Source organism: Corapipo altera, unplaced genomic scaffold (assembly GCF_003945725.1).
Source record: "Corapipo altera isolate COAL_440 unplaced genomic scaffold, ASM394572v1 48, whole genome shotgun sequence".
NCBI lineage: Eukaryota > Metazoa > Chordata > Aves > Passeriformes > Pipridae > Corapipo > Corapipo altera.
In genome coordinates, this window is record NW_020884931.1 from 4,564,399 (window position 1) to 4,587,763 (window position 23,365).

General features: G+C 46.5%; 1 protein-coding gene and 1 long non-coding RNA gene across 2 annotated transcripts; one reads left to right on the forward strand and one right to left on the reverse strand.

Moving 5' to 3' along the window:
- Nucleotides 1-10,402: 10,402 nt before the first annotated feature.
- Nucleotides 10,403-17,398, reverse strand: LOC113954650 (histone H3.3). Its single transcript, XM_027659244.1, has 4 exons — nt 17,263-17,398; nt 15,648-15,802; nt 13,687-13,840; nt 10,403-11,059 (listed from the first exon to the last, which is right to left on the reverse strand). Exons 2-4 carry the CDS (start codon nt 15,773-15,775, stop codon nt 10,931-10,933), a joined length of 411 nt encoding a protein of 136 aa, XP_027515045.1. The 5' UTR covers nt 15,776-15,802; nt 17,263-17,398; the 3' UTR covers nt 10,403-10,930.
- A 229-nt stretch (nt 17,399-17,627) lies between these two features.
- Nucleotides 17,628-23,101, forward strand: LOC113954674. Its single transcript, XR_003530304.1, has 3 exons — nt 17,628-17,692; nt 18,345-18,611; nt 22,608-23,101. It is a non-coding gene; the product is annotated as an uncharacterized LOC113954674 (long non-coding RNA).
- The last annotated feature ends 264 nt before the right edge of the window (nt 23,102-23,365 follow it).

Here is a 23,365-nt window from a genome sequence, read left to right on the forward strand (position 1 = left end):
CTGCAAGGGCATAAAAGCAGTGACCTTATTTTTAGGAGAGAAAACAAAAATCCAGATGTGATGCAACTTGCACAAAACTATTGAGAAAGTCATGCCTGGAGCAAGACTGGGAAGGGAAAACCTGCTCCTGGGCTCACAGGGTGGATCTGGGTGTCTTTTGCCCCAGTGCTGGCTGCATACCAGGGAAGAGCTTCCCCAGTCCTCATCTTCTGCTTGTATCTCCACCACACTTCTGCTCCACCCTGTGATTTGTTGTGCTTGGTCCTGAGTTTATTTGATAAGAATAATATAATAATAATACAAACCGCTTCTAGCAGGCTTCCCCTCAATGTGTGAAGCACTAGTCATAGCTGTGGCATTGTATAAATACCAATGGGTAGAGGCTTGTTTATTTTTATTTTTGTTTTGACTACCTCCACCCCATATCTCTGTATGTTACTAAGTTTTACTCAGGAGCAGAGATTTGGCACCTTGGTCCAGTAGCTCCCAGCATCTATGGGATGTAGCAACAGGTACAGTGAACCTCTGCATTACTGGTATAAAAGCAGCAGCAATTCAGGACCAATGGATCATAATTAAGCCAATTCACTGAGGAAATGATTAGTGCCAGGCTACATCCTGAGGACAGTAGCCCCATGGTGATAAATAAAAGTAGTTTTACCTGGTGCCAAACAGCTTGCTCTGGGCCTTGTCTGCTACCCGTTTACCTTGCTTAATAGCGAGCTCCAGTCAGAATCTGATATTTCTGTGCCCTGGCAGAGCCCATCTAAGCTAGTCTTGGGAAAAAAAGCAATATGGATGTGGTGGGGAGAGATATATAATGAAAAAGCAGTGGAGAAACACTAATGTAAAACAGGATTTCAGAGCTCAGGAATCACAAACACAGCCAGCACCAACCCTCCCACACCATTCCCCAGTGTCCATTAGGAGATGATTTGATGCTGTGAAAGCTGCAGGTGGGCTTGCCTTGGTCACCTGCACTTGTTGCAGGCATGAGACCTCCATGAGCTATTCCCAACTGGCCCACAGGAGCTAATCATCACCCAGCTGCTTCACAAAAGGGTGCTGGGGTGGGCATCGAGGGGGGCTAGGGGCACCATTTTGTGTGACCCTGGGGCCATGGGGCAAAGCTGACTGCAGACATGCTCTCAGCAAAGTAGGAATGGAGGCAGGACCATCTTCAGCTGGACCTCACAGCCTGCACACGTATCTTACATTGAGGAAGACCTCTAGGTTTCACAGGTACCACCTCAGCCAGCCTGGCTGTGGACAAGGCTCTTTCTGTTGGTCAAGTATTAGAAAGTATTTTAGTTTGGTGATGTACTTTTCTGGAGGCCCTGAATTAAAGCACTTTTCCTAGGAATTTTCATATACTATTTTAATTTTTAAATCCTTTGTGCAGGTTTAGCAGTTTAAACTGCCTCACATTGCATTCCCCTCAGGTGTACCGCATCGTGGAATCAAAGAAATGACACCTACCCGTGTAAGCTCCAGCTTGGAGATGGATATGCATAGTCCTTAAGCTGGAAGAGGAAAGTACAAGTAGTTCTCCTGGTTCTGTCTTCATCCAGCTGGAAACCATATCTTTGTGTGACTCCAAATCAACCCAGGAGCCTAATGAAACTGGGCACTTGCTCTGTTGCTGGCTTTACTGTACCCCATTCCTCATCTCCCTCACATACCATCCCTGGAAGCTGGAAGCTGAGCTGAGCTGCTCTGCAGAGCATGTGCTGGAATCCCGATAGGATGGAAGACTCTTAGAGAAACAAAATGAATTTTCTAATATTTAATAGAAGATATCCATGAAAGAAGTAATCATTAGAACTGTGCTGTGCCTGCCTCAAAACTGCAAAGGCAGCCCTTGGAGGAAATGAGGAGAGGGCAGGAGAGAGCAGGCACATGCACGGGAGGGAGAGAAATCACCGTTCAGCACTTCACACCCTCTAAACAAAGTGCCTGGGCTGGCCCCTGGTGGCTGTGGCTTGGGTGATGACCATGAGCTCCACGGTTTGGTTACTGCCATTTTAATAGCTGCACATCTGCAAAAATGTCCCTTCTTTCTGAAGAATCCATGTAACTTTTGCCACTTTTTAAAAGAAAAATAAAGGAAAGGTAACAATAACAAGTAAACCTAAGGCAACCTACCTTTACCAGACCTACAGAAAAAAAAATTATAAATATATAGATATATAAAGCTGGCAGCAACCTTCCATCATAGTACTCCATTCCTCACCCCTTGTGACTTTGGTGTGAGACTGAGGAAGCTATTTTTAGTATGCTAAGATATATCTTTATAATAAATAATATAGTATTATTTAAGCATAAAAAGAGCATCTGTCCAACCTCATGTGCTTAAATGATAACATTTTTATATGCATATATATAATTGCATATACTTCACAACATTATATTTCCAATAAATATATGCATATATAACACTATTTTTATATAACATATAATTTGTAATCTTTGAGCAAATACCATATATTATTATTTACACATAAAAAACCCACATGCCTGACCTCTTACCAAAGTTAGAAGGTGAGGGGAATTGAGTGCTGTGAGGGAAGGATGCTGCCAGCTTGAGAGGACAGGGCCTTCAACTGTCAAGTCACCACAGAAGCTGTGGCACCTGCAGAAACAAGGCATATCTTCCCCACCACAGGAAAAGCCAGGAGCTGGGTGGATGCAGAGGAAGGAGAGGGAGCCTGTGCATGGGGAAGATATACACACTGCTCCTTTCAGACAGGACGTGTGACGGTATTTCTGATTTACAGAAAGCAGGGCTATGGATGCGCCAGAGACGAGCAGGGTGACGCAGCAGGGAAGGGAAGAAGCTTTATAGCAAGTACGTAATTATGCCTTTCTGATTTGTAGAGAGAGCACACAAGTCATAGTGACACGGAGTTTGAGTGACCCGGGTTTCCCCGTACTCGGGGACATGAGCTCGGTGTGTTGGGTGCTGGGAGCACCTGCCCTACCTGCACAGCAGCTGGGCAGGAGGAAGGTCAGGGTAGCCTCAGGAACAATGTGCCCAGGCCGAGAGCATCCTGGTATTAGCCCTGTATTTTACAGCATCTCCTGAGGCTCAGGTAAGTAAGGCCAGGGGGACCAATTCAGTGCCAGCAGCAGCAGGCAGTGGAGCCAGAGCAGCTCCTCATCAGCATGGCAGGAACAGATGTGTTTCTACGGAGCTGTTACGCCCCGGCTCCACGATGCTCGTGGGTGCACTATAACCCCTCTCTGCACCCGTAGCCAGGTTTTTCACATTACAGATAGTGGCTGCTGTGCTGTGTGCTCTTCTAGCAATACCCACAGTGGCTTAAAAATAGGCTGTACACTGTTGTGAACTTGAATGTTACCCTATTAGTGTTTATTAATTTATTGAATAAACACTAGCAAGGTTAGATGCTGTCTGTGGCTTTGGCTTCTTTTTTCCACAGCATTCAAAGCAATTACTTTCATGAAAGCAAATGGTCCATTTAGCTGGAGAACATATAAGGCAGAAATGAGATCAGATTCCTGAACAGATGTGCCCTCCTCTAGAGGGATTCAGTGTCTGCGAGGCTTCAAGCTGACACCAGGCAGAAAACATCTCTTAAACTCCACTACGTTTGAGCTGCACAGCAGAGCTGGAGGTTTATCAAAGAGCCAGCTCTGTAACTCCAAAACAAGGGCAAGTACCATAATTTTAAATCATTTCATGTACCAGGGAATGGGAGGGCAGAGGGGTGTCTTTTTCATGGCGATGGTATCACCATAAAATCCCCTAACCCCAATCCACTAAAGGAGTCCCTCTTCCTCAAAAATGCAGGCAAAGAAAAATGCTTTTGCTCTTATTTTTTGCACACATAGGCCTGAAGAGGGGGCTGGAGGGAGCCAACAACTACTGCACGTTCACACACCGTGTAACACTCTCTTGGTTGGTGCTTTGTTGTCTCAGGAAACACCTGAGCTCCACACCCAGCTCAGTCCCAGATCAAGTCAGGGTTAAGGCACAACTCCCTCATGTCAGTTCAGTGACTACTCAGAGAAACAGCACTGCTAACCACAGCTCAGGTTATGCCCTGGGAATTTGGCAAAACCCTCCTGACACAACTGACCTCAGTTGTGCCAGTTATCTTCTGGGAGACAGTGCATACATCCTCAGCAACAAACCAACACCCTGGACGCTCCCTGTTGCTCACATCTGCCTGGCAGAGTCCCAGTTCACACCCCATCCTCCTGGGAGAGTGCTGGCATCAGCCTGGTACCCCCTGTGCTCCATATACCTGCCCACACACCCAGGACCTGCTGTAGATGTCCCCCCTCCTCTGCACATCTTCTCTGGCCCATGCCCTCAGCTTCAGTGGGGTGCAGATGGAAGGAGGCACAAAGGAAAAGCCATCATCCACGCGCTGTGGAGACAGCCCCTCTGGGCAAAGCACGTCAGCAAGCCAGCACACGGAAGCTTCCGTGGTCGCTGCCAACTCCCTGCCCGCTCCAGAGCCAAGCCAAAGCCCAAGGTCTCAGGGATATGCACGCCTCAGCCTGGCAACTTTCCTGTGCCCCAAATTAGCAGGCATGGAGGCCGTTTGAAGCCACTCCAGCCTTTAGATGTAGGGACACGCAGCCCCTCAGCGGTAACCGGTCCTGGGGATGCATCCAGCTGGGACGCCCATCCTGCCATCCACGATTCGTGCTCGCGCTCCTCACGGCTGGCATCCGTGCCCATGTGTTCACCTGGCAGCCTTCCCACCCACAGGGGCTCAGCTGCCAGGCAATGATGCATTTAGAGAGGAAGGCCTGAGCAGGACTGTAAATACTGTTCCTTCAGCCTGTCTCCTCCTCCAGTACATGGAAAAGAACGGAGCATCTCTCACCTGACGACTGCCGAGCCTTCTCAGCCTGTCCTCTCCTCAAAGTAGTCACAAGAGGGAATACACTCCTACCAACTTCAACAGACGCTAAGGAAAACTAAAGCAGTTAAACTTTAGAAATCTCTTGCAAATCTAGGCTAGCAGGAGAGATGAACTGGTCACGAGCAAAGGGTGGTAGGGGCAAACCTGGGGATTAACATTTATCACTGAGGCACATGGAATTAGCTCACACTCACACTAGGACATATATGCAACAGATATTTCCCAGTTGGGTTTCACTTGGGATGCTTCCATGGAACAGCACATATATAAATGCAAATATTGTGCAAAGAGGAGGTGAGGGCAGGCTCCTCAAGGGAGGGGGACAGGAACACTCAGTCCTAACACCATCAGGAAACACAAGTGGTTTCCAGAGCTGTAGAGATTTTTTTTTTCCGGCCTTCTTTTTATTTTACTTCTTAAATCTTTCTGACATCACAGGAGCTTTTAGTAACATAAAGCACCCCTGCTGCTAGAGACCCTGCTGTGTGTAATAGCATGCCTACAGAAGGAGATGAGGGGGATGCTGCTGGCAGGGGACAATACAGCAGAGAATGTGAGTGCACGTCTCAAACCACGAGCTTCGTGTAAGCCTACAAATGTGTTATCAAGAGAGATGGACAGAAAATCCAGGCTTATTTCTCACTGAAGAGCAACCGTGACACCGACTTGGAGAGCACACACACACTGCCTTTGACCTCAACCTCGTCTTTTGTGGGATTTTACCCAAGTGTCTTGATCTTTGGTGTTGCTGCTGCAAAGGGACAGGAAGCACCACCATCAAGGAAAAAGCAGAAAGCTTCAGCCTAGGCATACTGCAACCGAGAGTATTCCCAAGCCTCAGCATTTTGCAGCTGTTTCTCAGAATCAGACCATACTCTTCATTTAAAATACATAACTTCTTGTATATTTATTTAGTTATGATCATGTAACAGGTAAAATTGCCAGGGATAGCAAGTAGGAGGCAATCAAAAAAACCCCTCACACTTAAAGCTACAATTCATTCTGTCTTTCCCCATTTATTCAGAATTACTCCATCACCGACAGGCCTGCATAGGAAATTCTTGGATAAAGAAAAGGTGGTACCTATCTCCTACAAAGATCAGATTTGCTGTTATTGAGGGGGTTTTGTGTGATTTTAAAAAAAAAAAAAATTAGATTTTATTAAAATCCCCATGTATAGGCCAGGAAGTTGAGCAAGGGTGGTGTGAATCAGAGGAAACACAGGTGCCCCTGGGACAACACCCAGAAACCAACTTTCTGAGCAGAAAGCGCCTCTGAAATCACAACTTCTGTGCAGTGGGAAGTGCGAAAGTCATCTACGAGGGCAAGAGGAGAAAAAGACACATCCTTACCCATGTGTTCCTTCTTGATCCTACTTCTCCACTTGCAGCCCCTGAAACACCCGTAGTGGATACTTGGCCATACACCAGATCTCTTCTTACTTTGTTCTCATCCAATTTACTTTATTCTCATCCAGGCAGCAGGAAAGGGATGCGTTTTGAGTAAGAGTTGTCCAACAATACACATCCAGGTAATAAAGAGGGGTCTGCTCCCCTAACCACTCAATCACTGCTTGAAATAAAACACTCAAAAAAGGGCTTATGCTACGCTGAGGCACCCTTCCAAAATACATGCACAAAGCAATAAATTCTTATAATTTGTGAGGTTTTTTTGAAAGCAATTTCTTGCCTTAATCAAGTATGTGACAGTAGCTCCCCCAAACAGAAACCAGGCAGTCCCTTCACATTCCCTAGACAGATTTTTTTGTGCACACATTGTCTTTTATAGCAAGTCTTCAGTCTCTGCTACATGCACTGTTAAGCATCCTATGTTTTAAGTACAAAAAGACAATAAGAACTGGATTAGGTACCATCTGATGAAATTCAGTAGCTTACATTAAGCAAATCAGCCTGTGCAGTTGCAACAGTCCCTTTTTAACACTGCTATTGATAGATGTAGTGCTTTTCCCACGCTAAGCTAGTTTTTTGACATAGTATTACCCAGGTCAGAAGACCAAAGCCTCCTCAGATTAAAAAAAGAATAAATACATAAACTGTGGTTTTCTGTTCAGCAAAACACTTGCTTAGAGGCAAACCTGCCACAGACAAGTCTGTAACATCCACTTAGTACCAAAAAATCTCATCACTGAGGATGATTCATTACATATGGTAATGGGAGTAAGACAAGTAAAATCTGAGCAAGCAGCTCCCCAGTATCCCCCTGATGTGTGCCTGGGAAAAAACCCCAAATTTTCCTGACACTAGAATTCCTCCTCTCAGTTCAAGCCTTTGAATCCAAGTTATACAAGAAGTAGTTTTAAGTGTTTACTCCTATGAAAACCAACAGAAGTTGTGTTTGTGTGCTAGAGTAAGAAACTAAATCACAGTAAACAATGCCATCAACACAGTAGGTCTGAACCTTGCCCGTACTTCATTAAACCTTAAATTTAAAATTAAGCTCCGGAAGATAAACCGAAGTAACCCATCACGGAATCTCAAGGGAGACAAGTGTGGCAGGAAAAGCTGGTATTGGAATGGTAGCACAGGCATGAGTTTGGATTAATTGTAATGTGAAACTGAACCTAAACTGTACACTGCTGGGGAAACGGATAGTCCTACCCTCCTGTCTGCTCTACTACTTCAGATCAAGCAAACATGCCAAGTCCAATTATTTGGCTAATTGACCAAAAACAGTGGCACAGGAAGTACGTGTGTGAAACACACTGGTTTTAGTCATATAAAAAAGTGGATTCAAATCATTAAGTGGTCACAAAATCCCATGAAAGTCAGAGGGCAGGAATGCATGTCCTGAGACAGTAACCCCCCATTACAAAATGTATCCCAAAAATTCACCAGCATAAGAGACTATTAGTGAGACTTAAGGAGAAACAGTTACACTTGGCTCTCCTTCCTCATCATGGTGGCATTACCAACTTCAAGTAGGTGGTGCAACCTGTCATAGAGCAGGCATTAATGAATCTGGCCCCTGGATTAGGATCACCTAATAGCTACTGCCAGGTGGGATAAAGGGCTGAAGGAACATAGCCCAGAGATGCATCACTTAAAATGTAGGTACACTAATATTAGTTACTTCGTATTCAGCAAGTTACTTTTCTAAACAAAATCTGAAGTGCTGGGTTTAAGCTCCCTGTTACACAAGCTCTCAAGAACTACCAGTTGAATTTGATAAAGCCACACAAGATTGATCTTGTGTCCGAAGTTATTTCCCACTACTTTAAATTTTCCACTGCCTTACTTTTTGGCTCTGGTAAGCAAGTTGGCTTTTTGTGTTGCTAATATAAGGTAACCAACTTAAAATAAGGTTTTGTATTTACTCTTGGGAAAACAGTAAGTAAATACAGCTGCTAACATATAAATCTAAAACGAAGATCTAAAAACCAGCTTACCATATACACATTGTAAAGGACTTCACAAAAATAATTCAGAAATTGAGTTGTGGACATATATGCCTTAAAGAGATGTTCAACTTTTGAATATGATTGTTACTAATAAGGAGCCACTTCACATCCATCCCTCCACCCAATACAGTTAAACTCCTCCACAGAATTATGTCCATATGACCACAACTTGTTTCTAGTATTCAAAATCTCAGCTCTAACTGAATTGCCCAAGAAATAGCAGAATTGGTATAGGGAAAAAAAAGGAGATAAACTATTTTAGAAACTGAAGTTTCTTGGCATCAATATAGACACAGAGAGCTAATCACCAACAGGATTCATGTGGCATCTCTAGGAGTACAACTCTCAAAAAGGCCAAGTTTATCCCTAAACTGCAGGTGTATCACTGCACACTGAAATGTTGTCATCTGCATAGATTCCTGATCACCTCATCTTTCATTAGGATTTCTTCTGCCTTGAACAATTTAACTGCATTGACAGTTAAACTGGGATATTCCTCTACCCAATTCTCTCTTTTTAAAGAAGTCAGTATTTCATTTGGGTAGCTAAATCTCTATTTTTGACTTCCCAGTGTACCTGAGAGAAAAAAAAATAAGTTCCTTATCAATACTTCAATTCCAGGTTATTAAACAGAAACAACAACAAAAAAAAACCTTTTTATGTAAGTCCTTGCAGCAGTGTTGACTGATAGGTGAAAGAGAATTCTGAAGTACAGGACAAAACAAGTAGTGAATTATACTGAAATGCATTTATAGCAAGTTTAACAAGGTTGTTATCAAATAGCTGATTTAAGATGTCACTTCTGTCTAAGTCTCCATTGCTCACCTTTTGTATTTCTGTTGTTCAGGGTGCTCCAAGACAAGTCTTCCTTAATTTTTAGTTGATAGTTATGAAGTGTTTGGCATCAAAAGGATGTGATCACATTCTGTCTAGCATAAGTCTTCTCTGTGACAAGCTACTCCATTTAAATAGACTTTACTTTGCACAACCCTGGCAGACAGCATTCATTACTAAAGCTGAGCAGGTTATGAATAATGTGATTTATTCTGTAATTTTTGGCTCTGTGTTCAAGACACCAAAACAGATAATAATATCTCTATTAATCCTCTTTGGAAATCTTCAGACAAATTCACTCGTGTTTAGAGCTCACTCAAAACCTCTTGTAAGAAGTTAGCAGCAAATAAGCTCTGCAGGAGTGTTAGCGTAGAGGTAAAATCTGTTCACCACCCACATATCTTCTATGTAACTCATTTCATTATCTGCAAGGGTTATCAAGAAGTGCAGCACATAACTCATTTCCAGACTGGTCAATCAGAATCCCTAAACAAGTTTCAGGGGAAAAATTAAAACCAAATTTTCACAGGACATGATTTCAGCAGTAAATTTCTCCACGTGAACTTTCATCAGCAATTGGAAGGGGAATATGGAAAACCCAGTAAGTTTTAAATGTGTGATCCTCTCTAAGTACTGCTTCTGTGAAGAACTTTAACTATTAAAAATGGTACAGAAGTGTGGTTTTGTTTGGAGCGTACAAACTGAAGCGAATCACATGTGGACTAAGCTCTCAAAAATGCCAGAGGGTGTGACTGAAACAGAAAGGCAGTCAACCAAAAAATGAACACCTACAAACCAAGAAACAAAGTAGCAGAGTGCAAAAGGGTTAAAAAAAAAAACAAACAAAAAATACCCAAGAAAAAGAAAAACTCAACCCCCAAAACACACCAGAAAAACCCAAACCAATACACTCCACCACTTATACCATACTAAAACCCCATGAAAACCAGAAATGCTTCCAAATTCAGCACTAAGCAAGAAAGGAATCTAAATGGTAACAAATTGCTTTCTCTTCGCACTGTAGCTTAGCTAGAGAGCTCAGTTCAACTCCAGACTCTACCTGGTAGTATACTCACCAAATTTGCTTTCATGTGGAGCAGACAGAAATTTTTCACCCTTACAAAAAACCCTCAGTACTTCAGCCAAGGCAGCATCCCCAGTGTTTCGCAGATCTGCTCTAAGCATTTAGGCCACTTTTTAAACAGTATAACCCACGTGTAATATTTAAAAATCAAGACTAAGAGCAGGCATCATTTAATGTATTTTAATAGCAAACTTACAGGAACAGCACAGAAGACAGACAACATTAAAAACATGTACTTGCATGTAGGACAACTCAGTTAGAAAAGTATAGTGAATGGATGGAATCTACTGTATGATAAAAATGCTACAAACACCATTTAGTTGCCATTGATAAGAAATTTACTTGTTTAAAAAAATCCAAATGCTGGCATTGTCCAGAAAAATTTGACAGGTTTATTTATAATTCTTTTTTTTTTTTATAAAGTTGTTTTGGTGAACAAGTTTCAACAATTCATTTTTCTTTTTTTGACCGCATTTTGATAGTTTTATGTCCCCTCGTTTATATTAAAAATCCACACACAAATGAAAATGGAAAGAAAACTTGCCAATACCCAATTCTGTCCCCTATTTTTCCACTTGCAACCATATACTTAAGGTACCTTTTAACCCCATGGAAAAAATATCTAACGTTCATTACTACCAATAACAGGAAGAAGATTTTGCTTCGAGAATGACAAACCCATCTTAGTGAAGTTTAGGCACGCTCTCCACGTATGCGGCGTGCTAGCTGGATATCTTTTGGCATGATTGTGACACGTTTGGCATGGATAGCACACAGGTTGGTATCTTCAAACAGGCCAACCAAGTAGGCTTCACTTGCCTCCTAGTGTGGAAGAAAAGAGTTAAGAACACTTTGACTCTCTGAGCATCGGAAATAAAAAAAAAAACAAAACAACAAACCAAAACATAATTAAGAATTAAAAGTACAATGTATCATGGTATGAAGTTTAGGTTTCTGTCTTTATTACTCACAAACACCAAAAGTTTTAGATTTTCAAAAATTAAAAGCCTCCATTTTCTTATAAACCATCAAATACACTACGTCAAAGTAGTGTATTGCTGCCATTTGGTAAAGACATCCTCCAGAACACAACTGAGCCAATATTCTTATGGGACTCTCACAAGATAAGGAAGGGGCTATCTTATCAAAAGGTTAGTTTGTTTAGGAAATTCTCTTTTCAAAGGCTGGGTTACACTACTTGAGTGACCTGTTTGCTGCCTCTACTGGAGTAAGAGTGCTGGGGAAAAGAAGAGTAAGTATGCCTTCAAACCACACAGTTTGGGCACAGAGCTCTGGCCACAGGATACTGAAGAGGTGGCTTAATTCAAAAGTCAAAAATTAGCAGAAAAAATGAACTGACACAATTACTGGAAATAAGAGAACAACTCCTCTAGCTCAGGAACTCCTTGAACCACCAAAACCAGGACTGCAGTCAGAGAACTACCATTAGACACTTATCCTATTTCCATACTTTCTTCCTGCCTTCCTGTCTATTTGGGGACACAGCACAGGCCCCCACTATCTCAGGAGGTTTTCACCTCACAACTGTGAGACTCAGAGGGGCAGCACCTGGGAGCGCAAGAAGCTCTATCCTGGGAAAACCACAACCCTGGCCATCTTGTTTTCCCTGTTACTGAACAACTGCAGACAGGATTCCAAGTCAGACAGATGCTCAGTTGGACCTAATTATTCTGACTCACGTTAAGTTAGTTGCTGTTAAGCCCAGCACAGCAATGTTTACACATTTTTGGGCTGACACAGAATCAATCTCCTAGGAAGCATCTTAGCATGCCAGTAACAGACCAGGACACAGCAAACAGCTGTGAGAAGACAGGAATGTTGGGAGTCACTTATGGAAAGGAGGCTGAGGTCACCCTTTCTAGAATACCTGCAAGAGAACAGCTTGTGTGAACCACTTCATTACCAAGAACTGCAAAAATCAACTTACTAGGTTCAAAGACCCTGTTTAAAAACATAGGATTATCTAATATGAAGAGAGAAAAATATTTACTATAGCAGATGCTGACTGTAGCATTACTAAGTCATTTCACATGCAGTAGCCCTAACAAAGTTTTGCTAAATCACTACATGAAAAGTTAAGACACTTCACCAAAAAGCTATGCTGGTACAAGTGACATGGTACTCAAGGGGTTAAAAGTTTTTGGGTTGGGTTTTTGGAGGGGTTTTTTGCAAATATGCAAGCAGGAAGCACTAGGAATAATATGTGACAAAGTCCTATACCAACAACTCCTTAGTGCAAAAGCAGGAATGTTCAAACCTGCCTTCTGAAAATGTATTAACTACAAATTTTAATAAGCAGTTCTAGATAAAAAGGCACATAGGTAAACCTCAGGATTTAAGAACTGCCACACAGAATAACTAAAAGCAAAAGCAGCAACTCTGCAAATGCACACAGCCACCTTTTGAAGCTAAGCATGTGCTCAAGTTTATAGGATCTCGTGGCATATGTCTTGGCCCTTTATCAAGTGGAAGTCATTAACTAGAAAGAGACCATTTTGCCTGTATGTCAGACAGTCTACAACTACAGATGGGTTCTGGAACAATCTTTCAACAGCTAAAAGAACAGTAAAGACCTATCTTTAACCAGGAGTGTCTTTTTATCATGAGAGGGAAACATTCCCATGATAAGAACCGAGTCTTGCGGGGAGCCCTAACTCAGATGCAGGAATTTGGGGCCAGAAAGAGCAATTAATATTTCACTCTCTGTACACTCTGAATAAGTTATATAACTAATATATTAAAAAAATGTGTTTAGTATCAACTACATCATAGAAAAGCACCTATTTCCCTAACTGTGTTTAGATGTGGCTCACCGAGCTGCTTTTCTTTAAAGAGCATTTGAGGACACCAAGGGCTCCATTAGGACACACCAGAATGAGCTTTACACGCCGCTTTCCTCTCAGATTGCAGAGCTTTCAAAAGCAAAGCCTCTAGCAAAGCTCAAGGATGGAGGAAGCACGTTTTTCTTAAGTGTCTTAATAAGATGCACTGTTCTAACTGCTTGAGGGGTGGGGGCTATTTAAAAATAAACCAAGACAGCCCCCCCAAAAAACACATTTACAGCCTTTGTAAGGAGCTGCTGACCTGTCACTGCATTATTTCAGCCTATGGTATCCATAGACATCACCAGGTCCACTCTGAGCAAGCAAGGCAAGGCTGAGGTGTGCAAACCCCCCCACCCCGGATGAGCCCCGCCCCAGGAGGGGCCCCGCCCACCACGGCAGCCCAGCAATCAGGCAGAGCCGAGACTAACCCTGGAAACAGCCCGGCCAATGGGGGTGGGAGGCGGAGCCCTCCTGCACCGCCAGCCCCAGAGTCTGGGGGGCTTCGGGGGGGGATGCCTGGATGTGATGGCACTTCCAGCACTGACTCCTGCCCTCTGAGCCACCCCCAGGCTGCCCACTCCGAGCCCCCACGGCAAGGCTCACCTGCAAAGCACCGATGGCAGCGCTCTGGAAGCGCAGATCTGTCTTGAAGTCCTGAGCAATTTCACGCACCAGACGCTGGAAGGGAAGTTTGCGGATCAAAAGTTCGGTGGACTTTTGATAGCGCCTGATTTCACGCAGAGCCACAGTACCCGGCCTTTTAAAATTAAATAATTTAAAAAAAAATAAAATTATTAGTATTCAAACATATTCTGCATCACTTTAAAAACACAGGTTCGCTATCCAGACTAACCTAAGCCCCATACACTTTGTTTTCCCTAGGAGAGCCCAAGCATTACAATACGAAACCAGTTCGTTGGCAAGGGGCCACTGTCTTCTCACCATCAATCTCTGCCAGCCTCCACTGTCCTCAACAGGGATCCCCCATGTCAGGCAGACTCATGAGGCCCTTGAGCCCTGATTTCCCCGAGAGGTGGACGGCACATGCTGGCTGACACCAACACAGCTCAGTGCAGACGTGGCAAACGGCAAAGCTGTCATGAGTTCAGCTGTACCACAGGTATCCTCACAGCAATCAGCCTGACACCAAGCACAGTTTTAAGGGAAATCTGATTCTTCTTCCCTACTGTCAACGTCCACAGAACTAATAAAAATCTACATTCTGTGTTATATTATCAGTACAAAGTACCCAGCATATTTCCTTGTGTTAAGTTTTGGTGTTAGAATGACAAATTTAGATTAACAGCATACTCTCACAGACACAAAGTCCATCTGTGAAATTAATACCACACTTATTTCTGTGAGAACTTTGCATTCTCCTGCTTCAGCTTAATTATCTTTTCTCAGTGGATTAATTCTGCCTCACACCTACAGCAACAGACAGAATCACAGAATGGTTCAAGTAGAAAGGGACCACAGTGGGTCATCTGGCCCAACCTCCCTGCTTCAGCAGGGTTCCCCCAGAGCAGGTTTCTCAGGATTGTGTTCAGATGGCTTTTGAGTATCTCCAAGGAAGGAGACTCCACAACCTCTCTGGGTAAGCTGTTTCAGTGCTCAGTCACCCCCACAGCAAAGTTCTTCCCTATGTTCAGGTGGAAATTCCAGTGCATCAGTTTCTGCCCGTTGCCTCGTGTCCTATTACCTGGCACCACCAAGCAGAGCCTGGCTCCATCCTCTTGACACCCTCCCTTCAGACAGTTTTACACATTGCTAAGACACCCCCCCCCCCTCAGACTTTCAGATGAAATCCGCTATTTCAAACCGCCTTCTTCCCGGTGCACGTTTTCCCCACGAAACGCGTAAAGCCAACCCAAAGCCACCCTCCAAGCTGAAGCACCGGCTGTCGCCAGCCCACACCGAGCAAGGACCGCAGAACTCCACGTCCGGAGGGGGCTGCACTGACAGCTCCGCCGGCGGCTCCCGCCCGGCTGCTCAGACGCCGCTTTTTTTTTGGGTCCCGGCGCGTCCGCGGGCCCGCGGCGCCCTCTCGCGGCCGCTCGCCCGCCCTGCAGGGCCCCCGCGCCCGGAGCCGGCCCCGCCGGGGGATCGCGGTACGCGCCCCTAACAATAAACTTGGCGGCCCCGCTGCGGCCTCCAAATAACCACAGGTACGAAATTATAAAAATTCAAAGGAAAAAAAACCAACCAAACAAACAACAACGCCGAGTCGGGGTCGCCGCAGCGGCGGGGGGAGTCGTCGATTTTGTAGGGCACTTGAACGGCCGGAAAGGGGCCGATGGTAAACGCCGGGCGTAGGTGCCGCCCTGGGAATTTCTACTTATTTTTGCGGTAGGCGGGGACCCGCGCTTGTCATTTATTTTTTTTTTTTTTTCTGGTTATTTTGCCGGCATGCGGGCGGCCCCGCGGGAGCGGGCGCGGAGGCGGGGAGAAGCGACCCCCGCCCCGCCGGCCCCGCGGGGAGGAGGGGGGGGTTTAAAGGAGAGATTTGGTGGGAGGTGTTCCCGGTACCGGCCCGCGGCCGCCTCTGCGCGGCGCTGCGTTACCTGTAGCGGTGCGGCTTCTTCACCCCGCCAGTGGAGGGCGCGCTCTTGCGGGCGGCTTTGGTGGCGAGCTGCTTGCGGGGCGCCTTCCCGCCGGTGGACTTGCGGGCGGTCTGCTTGGTACGGGCCATGCTCCTGCCGACGTCCCTGCCTTACACCTGCCGGGGGGAATGTGGGGAGAGGCGGGGTGGGGGGGGGTGGTCGCCCCGTTCAGCGTGCGCCCCCCGCGGCACCTGCCCCCGGGGCGGCCGGGAGCGCTGCCCCCACCCCCGCCCCGTCCCGCGCAGCGCGATCCTGCCCGGCGAGCCCTGAGCGCCGAGCCCGCTGATAGACAAGCGAAAAAAAAAAAAAAAAAACACAAAACCAACCCAACACCAAAAAAAAAAAAAACTGCGCCAGAAAAGGAAAAAAAAAAAAAAAAATTAGAAATTAAACGTCTGCCGATCGCGGAATATTAAAATACGGCTTTTTTGCCCACGAATTCAATACCGAGGCGGCGGCGGCTCGAAGACGAGCGAGCCGCGCGGCAGCAGACGCGGAGAGAGGCGGCTGTCGCCTCCCCCCCGCCGGCCGCCCGTCACCTGCCAAGTGTTTGCAAATACCGCCCGGCAAACATCGGGGGGCTGGCACGGACCCGCCGCTCCCACCCGCCGGAAAACCTCCTCCGAACGTGCGGAGCGGAGGAGAGCGGAGCGGCAGCCCCCGCCGGCCCTCCCCGGGCTGCCCGGCGCCGCCCGCCCGCGCTCCCCGACCCGCCGGCAACCGCAGGCAACCCGGCGTTTATCGTGCGAAAAGGAAAGGGGCCGGATAAAGTGGGAGAAAGCAACAAACTTTTTTTTTTTTTTTTTTCGGGGGGTTGTTTTCTGGGTGCCCGTCTTTCTCTTTCTGTGTAACTGCTTCCCCAAGAGCTGCCTCGCTCCCAAGCGCCTCTCACAGGCAAACTCGGCTCCCAGAGCCAGAACAAAATGGAAACAATCACGAAATGCAGCCCTAGTCCTTTTGCAAAGGAGGAAAAAATAAATTGCGAAAAATAACGCCAAAAATATCGCCAGGAACTCCAAACCATGCGGGTGCAGATGCAGGGGGAGGCAGCGGAAAAGTTTGCACTCGAAAACCAAAAAATTGCGTTGCGTTTGGGTCGTTCCTTCGGCGAATTTCTTTCCCTTTTTATTGTTTTTTATGCAATAGGAAAAAAAATATGGTCGGTGACCAGAGAAAAGAGACAAGATGGTGAAGCTGAGCAACAACTGTGGGGAGCAGGGGAAGGAAGGCAGGAGAGTTACCCTGGGCTGGCGAGCGGCTCCTCTTTGCGGCCGCTTCCCAGCCCCGATCCGGGGGATGTCGGGCTGAGGAGGCAGCTAAGGGGCTGGGGAGGCGGCTGGTGGGGGTCTGGAGCGGGGGCGAGGGGAGCAGAGGGGGGCAACGACCGCGCGAAGCGGGGCCGGGGGTGCCGGCGGAGGGAGCCGCTCCGGCTGCGCCGGGAAGGCGGCGCGGCGAGGGCGAACCGGCGCCGCCGCCGCCTCCCGAGCCCCCCAAAAGTTTGTGGGGAGGGTCGGCGGAGGGCGGCGGGTGGGTGTCGGGGCGCAGGGGGGGGCGGCGGGCGCGGCGCCAGACTTACCCCGTCCGCTGGGCGAGCGCGGCTGCCGTGCGGGAGGGAGGGATGGAGGGCGGGCGAGCGGGCGGGCGCAGGAGGAGCCGGAGCTGCTGCGGCTGCTGCTGGCGGCGGCTCGGAGCACAATTGAAAGATGGCCGACCCGGGAGGGCCGGCCCCGCGCCCGGCCCCGCCCCCCGCGCGCGCGGCCCCGCCCCCGGCCCGCCCGCCCGCCAATGGCGCACAATGGAGGGAAGGCGCGGCCCCGCCCCCGGCCCCGCCCCCGCCCCGTGTGTACAAACACAAAAGGCACGCCGCGCGCGCCGGGGGATTCCCTGCGCCCCGCGCGCCCTTCCCGCGGGCCGGGGGCGCCCCGGGACACCCCGCCACGGCAGCACGGACCCCTACCAGCCGCACCCACCGGGAGCCAGCCGGGCCTGGCTTTAACCCCGCCAAAGTAGGAGGGGACCCTGTCTTTCCCCTGCTGGGTTTCGGGTGGGTTTTTTGGGGAGGTTGGGGTTCACTGGGCGGCCAACAGCACTAGGGAAGCGATTCTCCCCCTGTAGTCGGCACTGATGAGGCCACACCTCGAGTGCTGTGTCCAGTTCTGGGCCCTTCAATTCAGGAAAGATGTGGAGGTGCTGGAGCAAGTCCAGACGAAGGTGGTGAAGGGGCTGGAATACAAGTCTTATGAGCAGTGACTGAGGGGGCCGGGGTTGTTCCTGGGGGAGGAGGACGCTCAGGGGTGACATCACTTTCTACAACTGCCTGAAAGGAGATTTTAGCCAGGTGGGAGTCAGTCTCTCTTCCTGGCAACCAGCAACAGGACAAGAGGATGTAGCCTCGAGGTGCCCCAGAGGAGGCTTAGGTTGAACACTAAGAGGAATTTCTTCACAGAAAGGGTGATTAGGCATTGGAACAGGCTGCCCAGGGAGGTGGTGGAGTCACCATCTCTGGAAGTGTTTAATGAAAGACTGGAGATGGCACTTATATCCCATGGTCTGGTTGGCCTAGTGGTGTTCAGTCATAGGTTGGATTCAATGATCTGAGAGGTCTTTTCCAACCTAATTGATTCTATGATTGATTCTGTGATTTTTTTCTTTACATAGAAGCAATGCAAAAAATTTGTCCCTGTAAGCTGGCCCGTCAGAGCCCACCTAGCGAGGATCTGCCATGGAAGTGCCATGTTTCTTCTGCAAAATGAGAGCTGAGCATCACGAGGAGACTGCTGGGCTTACTTCTGACTCAGAAACGCACTGAAGGCACAATGGTTCACATTGAAAATCTGTTGTTGGGAAAGGAAGAGGAGCCACATTCCCTGCATTAGGGCTGTCAAACTGTTTCAAGTTTGAAATGCAGCTATTTGAAAAGCAACTGTAGTTTAGCAGAGTCATTGCCGACAGATCCAAACCAGTTGTATCAGCTGCCATGTTGTTTAATGAGAAAATCTGCTCTTACTTTATTTTCTGTTAGTGTCAGAATCTAAATGGCCTGTGGGAAAGTAACCTGCATTGTAATACAAATGAACAGTCACTTGCAATTTTCTTAACCACGTTTCAACTACAGCGTCAGGTTCTCTACTCACACAAAGTGGTGCCACCATCTTGTCTGTCACTGAGGCATCAGAAGGAGCCATATTTGATTTGCAAACTCTTTATTACGGATGATGATGTAATACAGTTCTGTGTGGAGACATCCAAGTCACCTCCAGCAGCAGAAGTGGTTTAGCCATGTGAGCTGAGAAATTCACTTGGGGCTAACCCCAAGGAAGAGGGGGTTATCGTGGGCAGAACACCCTGCTAAAATAGATATAGTCTGCTTTGGTACTCAGACAAATACAACGGGCTGCACTACACAGATGGGAGTAGATACACCAGACACACCTCTGACCCAACGGTGAGTTTATGGGAGGTGACTGTCAGGAAAAAGAAACCACAAAGCATTTTCTTTATACTTACAGAAGTATTAGCGGAGTGATTTCTCTATTGATAGTATTTTATGAGAGAGCAGCACCTTACTGGACAGCTGGAATGAGAACTCAGAGCTGTACAGTATTACACGATGGAGTATTTGCCAATGCTCTGTAAACACTAAAAGCCAGGCACCGAAATAGGCATCAATTCCCAACATAACACACATGTCATACGATAAGCAGCTGGAAAAGTTAAAAGCCGGCAAGCGCTATAGTTCCCAGCTGCAAGAAGCTGCCCAGAGGTAAATAATCCATGGGGTTTCGCTGTCAGCTTTAGCTCTGCACGGAGGGGAGGAGGGAGAAATGGCGCTTCCACCGCTTGCCTGCTGCTCCCCGCGTCCTTCTCCCGCAGCGAGGAGCTGCTCCCTGGTGTCCCGGCGGCAGCGGGGCCGGGCAGGACCCAGCCCCGAGGTCACCAGCGGGGACCCAGGGCCCCCCCCGTGCCGGGGCTGCCGCGAGTGGCACTGGACGTGGCCCCGCCGCCATTGGCGGGAGCGCCCTGGAATTCCATGACGCCAGGCAGGGCGGGGCGCGAGGCTGTCCCGGCCCCGAGCTGCCCCCTCCCACAGCGAGACACTGTTTTCCTCCGGGAAGGTGGGAGCCCATCGAGCCTTCCTGTCTCCTCTTGGACCCCAGCGCCGCTCCCGCCCTGCTGCTGGCAGCTCTGCGTGGTTTAAAACGCGTACGAAATACCGCAGGCAGGACTACGGTGTGCAGCCTGGCCACTGCCCGCACCGGAAAACCACGGAAAGCCCAGAGAAGGAAAAACTATTCCAATATTGCCAGGTTTTGCACCCTCGTTTCATCCTCGCTGATTAATGCCATTAAACCCGTGCTTTTCCGGGGCTGTAGGAACAGTAGCGACTCTGGGGCAGCCCTTTGAGCTTTGCCACGAATGTGCTATTTGTGTGGCCATAGGACAGCGCAGAAAGAGCTGGCCCAACTCTAAAAAGACTCCAGACGTTCGTCTTTTACTGGCAGCACTGATAAGCGTTTGCTCCTCCTTCCCGAGGGCCTTTATCTCTCCAGACCACAGGCATCTTCCACCCTTAGGCGTCCATAAGCGGCCATGAAGGAATCTAACCTAATGAGATTCCACTGGTTTAACCGACAATAACATGCCAAGGACAACTGCAGCACTTCATCCTCACCCAGTGTAACCACTGCTGCTGCGAACGTGTCCAGATTGCTTTGGTAAATAAGATTAGGGTGGAAAGCAGCTGGTGCAGGCTGGAGCCAAAGAAGACTCCAGTGATAATGGACAGAAAAAGAGGGACATTCAAATCAGAAGTTGTCAGAGATGTTGTTTAGCACCTTGCACAGAAGGCACTCAGCCCTCATTCAGCAAAAAAACAGGCAGATTTCCACAGCTCATACTTATTTTGCCTGTCCAGATAGCAGACATTTTTCAAAATACTCTCTTTCACCTTTCCCTTGTTGGGAAACACTCTCTCCCACCTTGCCCAGGAGACTTTGGGCAGAGGAAGACAGGCTTTTTTCCCATTAGTTGGGATTAGTTGCAACTGAGTCAATACAGCTGAAAATACTGTTTCAAAATGGTTACTGGGAAAAAAATAAGCCACAATGTTTCTTTAGAGCTAAGGCTTCAAGCTCAAGTCCTTTCCAAAACGGCTTCTAGCCAGCTTCGAAGGCTGGTGTAAGGCGCTGGCCCTGTTGGCCAAAGAGCTACCGGATCAACCCCAGTAACATCACAGACTGCAGGAAGATCTACAAACAACTGTAGCAGCTGCTTCCCTTTGCAACAGCACAGATTACAAACCCCAGAACAAAACACAGCAAAGCAGATAAGTTTGCCTTTTTTTGAGGTTACCCGGACCAAAAAAAACCAAAACCAAACAACAACAACAACAACAACAAAAAAAAAAGTGAGTCCAGAGTGTGATTGTTTTTAAGCAAAATTTGCAGGTATCTTCAAGAATCATTTGAAAAAGGCTTCCCACTACAAGAGACATTCATGATTTATCACCAAACTCCAAACGGTCTCTGGTCAAAGAAGAAATATTTCTTTCCTATCCCTCCCAAATGCACAAACTAAATATCCAAATTACTTAGGATTACTTGGTCTACTTCTATCTCAACAGATAAAGGGGAAGTGGGTGTTATTAATTTTATGTAAAAAGCTACTCAGACATTTCACTAAGGGAAGGAGTACAAGACTATTTATCTACAACCTTCACTTGACTCCTACTTTCATGCATCTCCTCCCAGACACAATTCTCCCTTCCTGTTGTCAATTAGATCCATCTCTCTTCTCTAACTAATCAAACCTCCAACCACTCTTTGCACTCCAGATCTGCATGTTCACACCGCCTTAGCTCCCAGCCTGATGGCCATTTTATGATTTCATATTCCCTACACACCTCCTTGATTCAATGTAGTTGCTCAGACAGTTGCGTTTTTCTCTTCTTTCTTTTTGGTTGTATCCCTGTGTTTCATCATCTTGATTCTGATGCCAAATGGTCCACACCTTCCCCTAGTTTTTCAGCCAGTCCCAGTCCCATACCTGCTGTGTTTCCTTCTGCAGCTCCCAGGCTGGACAGCCTTTCCTAGCCAATTTCAATTCCATCCTTAAAAAACACTGGACTATGTTTCCTCATGCTCACTCCAGTCCTGGCAGGCCTGTCACCCAGTTTCTGGTTGTGGCTGCTATACACTTACAACTTCTTCTGGAAATTAAAGTAAAATGTCAGTACAAAATGCTCACAAGCTTTAAAACTATCTTCCTCTTAACGTGTATTTTGACAGAATTAAAATATTTTTACCCTTAACTTAACCGTAAATTTTGGTGTAGGTTTAAATGTATTCTTTAATAATCATCCACATAAAACATGAAAATACACCATTTCCAGTATTTTTACTAGGAAGTTACCAAGGGTGTGAATCATTGGCACTCATTAAGGAAAGTACAAGTCATCTAAAACTTCAAAATTATTTACAATAGTTTTGTCTCTATGTAAATAGCTTTCTATTAGTATTTGTTTGAAGCTTTCTATGTCATGAATTTGTATACCACAGCAGTTACAACATTATAACAGCAGCCATTGAAATGCACAGTTGTTTGATATGCTGGGTTGCCTATTACATCATGCAGGACACTTATCTATCCTCTGGAATATTTATACTCTCTGTCAATATAGAGACCAAAAATACACCAGCCAAAACTAGCAGCTGTATAGTACACCTATCTTCAGAGATTGGCACCTACTGGAAATGCAGATAAGAAGTTATGTAGAAGTAGCAGACACAGCTTTTTCCTCACTTTTACTGTGTCTTTAATGTGTTTTGCCTTTTGCAGTTCTCTGAAATACTTCACATATATCAGACATTAGAGCCCCACTGTTTAAAGAAAACTCTATAACATATGTTTACTTTTAAGCAGCTCTCAGGTCCCAAGGACTTCAGTAGAAGATACACAGTCTTCGATTCACACAAGTGTTGAAGTGTCTCCCTGAAAACTGATCCCTAAGGAAAGCTCCCTGTCTAAATTATAAGGAAAGAGTATATGTGCCACGTGAGAAAAAGATTATTGGAATCCATGGGTTCTTCAGGAAGTTTAAAAGAGACAAATACTTTAAAATGCAAAATTATCAGTCCTTTTCACACTTTGAGCATCACATATGTGCAGGTGATTCAGAACAATCTATTTTGGAGACAAACTGCATTTCTCTAATGTCTCATAATCCAAGAGCAGTGAATCTGGGGTTTTTTCCTCCAAAAAACCCCCAGACTCTTCTTCTTCTTCTTTTTTTTTTTTTTCTGTTTTTTGTTTTTTGTAAATTAACACTGTTTCAATGGAAAGTTTTTCCAAAAGGAATTTCAAGGACAAAGTTCTAAGAGAGTGAAAATAAACCTGTGATAGCTCTGAGAATAAGACCCAGGACTCCTGGATTTTGCTTCTCTTTTTTGGACTACCACTACTTTTTAGGAGGCTTCATGAGTTTGACTCAGCCTCCACCTTTGTGGATCCTCTCCTGCGAAGAGTTACCAAGCTCTTAGTTTCTCTGAGTATACGCCTGCTTTTATATATGGACTCCTGGCTCTAATTCCCTGTGTATCATCCAGGATTCTCTTATTATAATCTCATTTGTATGGCCTATTATTAATATGCACTGCTGGAACTCATCTCTCATCCTTCTA